At 45.6% G+C, this 9,252-nt stretch overlaps 1 protein-coding gene across 1 annotated transcript; it reads right to left on the reverse strand.

Moving 5' to 3' along the window:
* Positions 1-8,027: 8,027 nt before the first annotated feature.
* On the reverse strand, positions 8,028-8,888 carry LOC112504543. Its single transcript, XM_025108489.1, has one exon. The coding sequence runs from the start codon at positions 8,886-8,888 to the stop codon at positions 8,028-8,030; it is 861 nt and encodes a 286-aa protein (XP_024964257.1).
* Positions 8,889-9,252: the final 364 nt, after the last annotated feature.

A 9,252-nucleotide genomic window follows, 5' to 3' on the forward strand; every position in this document is an offset into this window, starting at 1 on the left:
GGGAGACAATGAAGTCTCTAATCTTTTCCCTCATCCCAAGGATCTTCCTCCAGCCCCAACCCACATCACTGCGTATCGGGGCATCCCAGAAGTTACAATCTTTCAGCCTGTAGGAGTGGATCCATTTAACCCAGAGCGAATCCCTATTGGTAAGGAGACACCATGTGTGGGAGGCCATAAGGGCAAGATTCCAGGTGGCAAGGCTCTTGATACCCAGGAGACCTTAGCTTTCCCCCTTTTAAGCTCACCGTGGCACCACAGAAAGCCTCGCATGAGCTTCTCAATCTCTTTAGATATGGAAATCGAAAGCACAAAAATAGAGGCCCAATAGATTTGCATCGAGGACAGGACCGAGAGAATGAGCTGCAGTCTACCGGCAAAAGAGAGAGACTTATTCTTCCAGTCATTAAGCCTGGAGTTGACCTTGTCAACAAGTCCCTTACAGTCCCTGTGATAGAGACGAGTGGTAATGAGAGGGACACCGAGATAACGCACAGGGAGGGAACCCTCCGGAAACTGGGTGATGGATTGAATGGACTCCTTGGTGTGTTGGCCAACATTACAATAGAAGGCTTCACATTTGGCCGGACTCAGAAAGAGACCCGACACACTCGAAAATTCATCAAGGGAGTCCTTTATGACCCGGGCAGAGTCACAATCACCATGATAGAAAATGAGGAGATCATCAGCAAAGCAGAGATGGGTGATATTCTGCTCCTCACAATTCCGGTGATAGGAGAAGGTGCCCGTTTCAYGAATTTTTCTTTTGGTCAAGAGGTTGAGGACCTCCATGACCAGGGTRAAAAGATAAGGGGAAAGAGGATCGCCCTGCCTAAGGCCACGGCCACCCTTGAAGTAGCCATGGAGGTTTCCATTAATACTGACCGAGTAAGAGGCCGTGGAAACACATGACATAATCCATTTAATCATGGTAAGGGGAAAACCATAGCCGAAGAGGGCAGTGCGAAGGAAATTCCAATCAACGGTATCATAAGCCTTTTGGATATCAACTTTAAAGGCACAGCGGGGAGGACCCCGATGCTTATGATAGCCGCGCATGAGCTCCTGAACAAGAAGAATATTATCAGTAATGAGCCGACTCGGGATAAAGGCAGACTGGTTGAGGTCAACCAGAGAGGAGAGGTGATCCTTAATACGGTCAGCTATGATCTTGCTAATGATTTTATAAATGACATTACAGCAAGCGATAGGCCGAAAATCAGTAACACGAGACGGGGCATCCGTCTTGGAGATAAGGGCGAGAATGGTGCTATTGATAGACTTTAAGATCTCACCATTCATGAAGAATTCACGAACGGCAGAGCACACATCCCGGCCAACAACACTCCAAGCGGCTTTGAAAAATTTAGAAGTGAAACCGTCAGGCCCCGGAGCTTTATCATCTCCCATCTGGAAAAGGGCCTGCTTGATCTCGGAGTCAGTAACAGGAGCAAACATCATGGCGGCTTGATTGGTATTAATCTTATTGGTAAAGAGAAAGGCAGGATTATGAATAGGAAGGGAGGGATGAGCAGTACCAAGGAAGTTTTCAAAATGAGAGACAAAGAGATTGGGGACCTCATCATTAGAAACCCAGAGACCGTCAGTATTTTGAATAGTAGCGATGTGATTCTTTCTGATACGACTCTTGACCGACTTATGAAAGAAAGAGGAATTTCGGTCTCCTTCACGGAGCCAATTGATCTTGGCTTTTTGCTTCAGGAACCGCTCCTCATCGAGGCAGGCACTATTGTAGGCAGATAAATACCCACAGTGCTCCTCTCGGAGGGCCCCATTTTCAGGATCCCTATCAAGCGCAATCTGGACCCTGTCAAGCTCAAGCCGTAACTTAGCAACTTTGGAATGGAGATTACCCTGATCAATAAGCATCTTAAAGAGGGGCCCTTTGAGATTTTTAAGATTTTGAGAAATCTTATACATCTCACGACCAACAAGATCAGGGTGCCAATGAGAAGACACAACATTCAGAAAAGGCTCTTTATACGTAAGAAGATTGGGGAACTTGACCGATAGGGAAGAAAGACAACAGAAGCAGAAGGAAAACGAGCAAGGGAATGAGAATTGCCCAAGACACGGTCAATCTTTTTAAGAAGACCTCTCGTACCGTTGGGGTTTTTAGTCCAAGTAAAGAACAGACCCTTGAAATTGAAATCCTCCACCTCAAGGTGTCGGACACATTGACGAAAATCATCCATACCACGATTTGGGCCCAATATGCCAGAGGAGCAGTCCTTAGGGTCAAGGGCAACATTGAAATCTCCCATGATAAACCATGGGGTGTCCTTAACGACATTTTTATGGCCCTTAAGAGAAGCCCATAACTGGCAACGGGTGATATGGTAATTATCCGCATAAACAACAGARAGAAAAAGAATCTTMGCGGAATCACGGATCTTAACCTGAAAATGCATCACCTGATCGGTGGCATTTAAAAGCATCATGTCGACATGGACGGGGTTCCATGCAACAATGATACGAGTTCCTCTAAGGCAAAGGGAGCCATTAGAAGCCCAGGTCCAAGACCCAAAGACACGCTCACAGATAGAAGGAAGAGAAGAAACAGAAGCACGCGACTCAAGAGCAGCACATACATGAAGATTGGATTCCCGTATGAGATCTCTTAAAGCTCTCTGATGGGAGAGATTGCAGAGACCACGGGTATTCCACGAGGCAGCGCTCAACATTGGGAAACGGGGGAGGAGGTGGAGTCCATCTGCTCGGGCTCATGAGGGGACAACGAATCAACCTGGGGGAAAGGGAGATCAAGGGCAACGAAACGGGCGGTGTCGCCATCATCCGACTCAACCTCGATCAAATCATCCTCATCCAGGAGGTCATCCTGATCAAGGGGGTCATCCTCGATCACAGCGGGAGCAGAGGAGGAGGGAAGGGAGGAAGAGGAGGACCCAGGGTCTCTAGGAAGAGACGGGTCAGAAAGAATGGCGAAGTGGTTAGAAGAAGAATTGGGAGCCATGGATTGCTTCCGGGAAGATGAGGGTGGTTTAGAGTGCTTTGGGGATATACGAGATATGAGGGGAGGCCGGGGAGGGGAGGGTGGAGGGCTAGGGGCTAAACCCATGGGGGGATGGAAATGGGGGGGAGAACCCTTGGGGAAGGGTTCGGTCTTTTATCCTTTGGTGCTTCTTGACGTGGGGGGGCCGTCATCTTTTCCTTCATCTTTGCATCAACTTGCTTCCCTTTAGAGGCAAGGGGGCGGGTCTCCTTTTTCTTGTACTCCTTGCTCATTATGGGGATCGATGCCTTAGATTTTTGGCTTTGCTTGGGAACACGGGTTTGAAACCCTTCGTTATCTATCATAATTTTCTTGCCAGAAGAGGATTGCTCATTTGTAGAATCCACATTAGTAACAGATTTTGATATAGCATTCAAACAAGAGGAATTAGAATGACCAAAAATATGACACTCAGAGCACATAGGGGGTTTCCATTCATATTCAACACGAAGAGCATATTCTGTCATAGCAAGAGTATCCGGGTCGGGGACCCGGACTTTCACCTCATCAATCCARTTCTCCCTAACAGGCACCTCAAGAAGGACACGGGCAAAAGCCGATTTACCGGCMGCATATTTGCACATATTAACCGTCCACGAGTCCATAGCAAGAGGAATACCAATCTTACTAGCAATATGACTAAGCCCCTCATCGTTCCACGCATCATACAAAATATCATGTATACGAACCCAAAGAGGAATTTTATCATGTAAATTAGAATTTAAATTAAGACCTGGCCTCCATTTTTGAATAAAAATAGGAACGTTTTTAAAATTCCAAGGGCCATTGTCGATCACCTTTTGGAGGCCTTCAACAGAGCTAAATTTAAACAAGAATATACCATGGCCATTTAAGAGCACATCTTCAATACCATATTGGGACCACAATTTCGAAGCGTAAAAGCGAACAACCGGAAAAGGAAGACGCTTACCCACAAAATAGCCACATAAGGTTTTAGCATATGTTTCGCAACTCTTTTTAACGACCGACATAGGGATATCAATAGGGGTGTCCACATTTTCACTTAGATTGGGAATAAAATGAAAATTGTCATTGGCATGTTTATTAGATCCACTAAGAACATGAGCAAAAGAGTTGGGGAGTAAGCTAGAGATTTTTCCACTCCAAGCATTTTTTGAATTATTAGAAAACGTTCCCCCATGATGAAGATGATTTGAATTATGGCTTTGAGATAAAGGCACATCATTACAGCAAGGGGCAGCATTAGAAGCAGAAAGGTTGAGGGGGACATTTTGAAAAGAAGAAGAAACTAGAGGGGGGGGGAGGGGAAGAGAAAGCAAACCTGTTTCCATAGGACGTGGGCCAAGAATGGAATGACCAGATCATGGGCTGTGTCTCGGCAAATCAGCTGCAGCATGAGGATGGTCCACTTGCTGTTGGGCCGAAGGAAGAGTAGCAGCAGCATGATCTTTAAAAACTGGGCCTGGGTGCATTGGAATTGGTCCAAGAATGGAGGAAGTAGGCTGAGAGCAAGAGGAGTCCATCAAAAGACAAGCAGGCCCGTCCATAGCCGTATCCATTTGCAAAGGCTGTTGCATGGGCTGCATCATAGGGCTAACCAAAGGATCAATCAAATCCCTCATGACCTGGTCACATCCCGGAGGAAAAGAAAGTTCATTTTCAACCAAACTAGCTCTAGAGAAACCATGTGGGCCCCCTTCCATCTCCATAAAAGAGGAGACCTGCACACAATGGTCACCATCCATAGTACCATCTACTCTATTTAAAATATTATAAGGAGTACTTTTAGCCAATGGACCATGCTTCTCTTCTTCTCTAGAGTTGCCAACCGTACCCTTTGCATTAAAAACCACATGTTCCCCATGTCCTTTTTTCTTCTTTGCATCTTCTTCAACGACATCTTCTTTACCCTTTTTCTTCTCCACGTCAGACTTAACCAAGTTCTCCTTGTCCACCGTACTAACCTCATTAATGGCCACCTGCACATGCCGCTTCTTCTCTTTTTCATTTTCAAAGCTGCTGCCCATGCATTTAATGTTGCTCACGTTCCCTGCAAGAAACCGATCATTAGCTTCACCCCCAACATCTTCTAGAGCCGACCTACTACTATCTTGCATGAGGAAATTAAAGAACCCATCAATATCCACAGAGTTTTCAGAGCAAGGTGGGTCACCAAACAAGAAAATGCTTTGAATTTTTTGACCGTTCGAAGAGACGACCGTTGGATCATCCTTGGGCAAGTCGATCTTCAAGTTTTTTGCAGGAGACGAATTAACATGGGAGAAAGCTACTTCATGATCAGAAATATCGACGGGAAGGCTAAAGCTAGCCCAAGGAAGGCTGAGAGCGGGGGAAGCAAGCGGCACCGGCAGCTGGGTTTTATCCGGTAAGCTCTCCGGCAGGCCCAACAGCACCTTCATATTAACCTTTGAAGACCCAGACTTTTCAGACTTGTGTGGGAGAACCGATTGATTTTTACACACAGACGCCACGAGCCCTTCATTAACCGGATTGGAGATGCGATAATCAAGCAAAATCTTATCACTAATAGGTTGAGCAACCACAGGTTCATAGTTCTCCAGCCTAGAGAACTTACGGGTGGAGGGAAGAGCAAGCTTTCCATTTTCGTCTTCTTCCTCATCTTCTTCATTAATTTTCTTTTGACACCAACCCATATTGAACTCCACCGCATCCAGAGCCTTGAGGGGGGATGGCATAACAAAGTCCACATTATTCAGATTCGAACTAACAGATCTAGTGATAGAACGATGCATGGTCACCTTTTCAAACCTTCTCATTTTGCAATTTTCTTCAAAGTTTTCAACAAAACCTTGATGAGAACTAGGAAGCGGATTAGAGAATTTCACCCTATGAATCGGCATACGAGATTTCCTTGTTTTCCTATGCAAAGATTCTTTCATACCACGATTTGGAACATCCATGGACATAAAAAACACCAAGAAAACAAAAAAACAACCACAAAAGCTAGAGAGAATTTTTTAGAGAGAGAAACTAGAGNTATAGGGAGGGGGGAGACCCCTCCAGATCAAGGCGAAACACTAAACACAAAATAACAAATACGCGCTCGGGTGGGGGCGAACCACATCCACCAGAAAAACCAAGGCACCCCGAAGGAGAAGAAGGAAGAAAGAAACACAGGAGAAGGGAAAGAGGAAGGAGAAGAAGAGAGAGAGAAGAAGAAGAGCGAGGGAAAGGACCCAGAAAGAGGGCGAGAGAAGAAGAAAGAAAGGGAGAAGGGGAGAGAGAGAGAGAGAGAAAGAAGCCAACCACAAGGGAAGGGTCCAGCCAAAACATGACCGGGAAGCAACAGGTTTAGGGTTTAGGGTTAAGGGTTAAGGGTTTAGGGGTTAGGGGTTAGGGTTTAGGGTTTAGGGGTTAGGGTTTAGGGGTTAGGGTTTAGGGTTTAGGGTTTAGGGTTGGGGGTTGGGGGTTGGGGGTTGGGGGTTAGGGTTAGGGGTTAGGGGTTAGGGGTTTAGGGTTTAGGGTTTTTTTTTGGGAAAAGGGGACGGAACCCCAGGAAAAATTTATTGAAGTAAAGAAGGAAATACAAAATTAAAATGGGCATACCCATTTGTACAAAGAACAACAACCCAAAAAGTGTTTAGGGAAAACAACTAATAAAGGCCTGTTTAAGAAGCCAAAATTAGCAGAAAAAGTCCAAACCAAGAAAGGGATAAAACCCTTATCCATCAAACTAGCACCCTCTTTAGCAAGATCAGCCCAAAACACCTTAGAAGAATTAGCATCCATATTAAAGATAGGCTTCCTCATAGCAGCAGCGCAAGAAACATCCTTAAGGCCCACAACTTCAGTCCCCACAGCCCAAAAATCCTTAGAATAAAAAGGGGTCCATTCCATAAGAATTTGGGTCGAGTAAAAAGGATTAATTGTAATCCAATAATTAATATCAAGAGCCCAATACCAAATAATAAAACCAACTCTTAACTTGAGGCCCAAATCCCGAACCTTATCACACCTGATCAAAAAAGAAATCATCTTCAAATTGTAATCGGCCATGGAACAGGTCGCAATCGAGGAAGACACATCCAAATCAGGAGTAGCTGCGCCCTTACAATCGATAGCAATCCAAATCCATAACCTCCATTGCTGCCCCCTTCCAATTGCAAGCAATCCGAAGCCACCAAAGATGTTGGAATTGCAAAAACTCCAAAGAAATCGATCCATACAGCAGAAATCAAAAACCCTAATTTTCGAGCAAATACCCAAATCTCCAAGCATCCTCGTATTCCAGATCAGCCATCGAGTAAAATTGATGGTCGCAATTTCCCATCCAGTTGTATCGATGTCCATTGATGCAAACAAAACCGCAAATCCTACACCATCGTTTAACACCTCAGTACCATCAATACTCATTGTTATAAAGTCATCGCCTTTTTGCACCATGATGAACTTGCAGCAGGAAGATAAATTAAGAAAAGCGTTACGATCGGTTACTACTCCAAAGTCAATCCATCTATCATTTTTATCCTTGTTAATTGGAATCCAAAATTTTGGAATCCAAACTTCATCCTTTATAAGATACCAATTTTGAAAAAAGCTCAATCTTTTGAGGGTTTAGGGTTTAGGGTTTAGGGTTTTTTTTTGATAGAGAGGGGGGAGACCCCTCCAGATCAAGAAAAAAAGCTAAAAGCCAAACAATGAAGCGCGCGGGAAGGAGGAAAACCTCAACTACCAGCCAGAGAAATTGAGGCACCCCGAGGGGAAAGAGAAGAGAAGAGGACAAGAAAAGGAGAGAGGAGAGAAGAAAGAAAGAGAGAGAGAGAGAGAGAGAGGGGGAGAGATAAAAAAGAGAAAAAAAACCAACCACAAGGGAAGGGMCCGGCCGAGCCACGGCCAGGAAACAATGGGGACGAACCACAAGGGCAGGAAAAAGGGCCTAAATGAAAAGGCACACCCTAGACCGCACCAAGAAAAACAACAGAGCAAAAAGGCTCACGAAACCAAAAAGGAAGCACACAGAGACGGAGAGCTAAGGGAGATTCCAGGCAAGCCGAGCCCGGACAACATTAGGAGAGGGCTTGAGGGTCAGGCTAAGGAGCCTGGACCGGACATCATCGGTAATCATCTTAACCACCATAATATACGATCTTCTTTTATTTTTGAATATGCGATTATTCCTTTCCTGCCACAAGTGGTAGACGGTTCCAGCAAGCACTAATCTGCGTATAATAGACCAGACGGTCTTTCCTTTGGTAGCATGCTGGAAAATACCAATAATATCAGCCCAGTTATCCGGAACACCAGAGAGGTTAAGCTTGGCTTTTAAGCCATTCCAAACCTGATTAGGAAACGGGCACTCAAAGAAAAGATGAGAATGCAAATCAGGCCCGTTATGACAGAAAGCACAAGACAGGTTGGAGTGGCCCTCCCAGAACCGAAGCTTGTCATGCGTCTTTAGACGCTGCTTGAGGGCAACCCACAGAATAAACACGTGTCTGGGAATATTCTGGGAAAACCAGACCAAGTGATGCCTGGAGACATCCGGCTCATTAGGACAGAGGGATAGCCAGACCTCGTGAACAGAGAACGGCGTGAGCTGACCATCCCTGGTTCTCCGGAGGAGTTTATCAGGGGCATTAGAGGAAACGACAGGAAGAGGGGAATTACGGATTAAAGGGTTGGGACTGTCCCTCAGGAGAGGGCAGTTCCAAAAACCCTGGAAGATGATATCCTTCACAGGAGCAGAAAGAGTTAAATTAGAGTTAATGATATTGCGGGAGGATATATGCCGGTAGAGGGGACCAACCGGATGCCAGTTGTCATACCAGGCGGACGTGGAAGCGCCATTACCAATCTGGGAGACAATGCAGTCTCTAATCTTTTCCCTCATGCCAAGGATCTTCCTCCAGCCCCAACCTACATCACTGCGGATCAGGACATCCCAGAAGTTACGATCTTTAAGCCTGTAGGAGTGGATCCATTTAACCCATAAAGAATCCTTGATGGTAAGGATTCTCCAGGGTTTAGGGTTTAGGGTTTAGGGTTTAGGGTTTTTTTTGATAGGGAGGGGGGAGACCCCTCCAGATCAAGGCAAAAACACTAAAACAACAAATTACGCTCTCGGGTGGGGGCGAACCACATCCACCAGAATCCAAGGCACCCAGAAGGGAAAGAAGGGGAGCAGAGGAGAAGAGGGAAGAAAAAAGGGAGAAAGAAGCAGAGAGAGGAAGAGAGACAGAGACAGAAGCCGACCA

The sequence above is a fragment of the Cynara cardunculus genome, unplaced genomic scaffold, assembly GCF_001531365.2.
Source record: "Cynara cardunculus var. scolymus isolate 2C unplaced genomic scaffold, CcrdV1 Un_Scaffold_5953, whole genome shotgun sequence".
NCBI classification, from domain to species: Eukaryota; Viridiplantae; Streptophyta; class Magnoliopsida; order Asterales; family Asteraceae; genus Cynara; species Cynara cardunculus.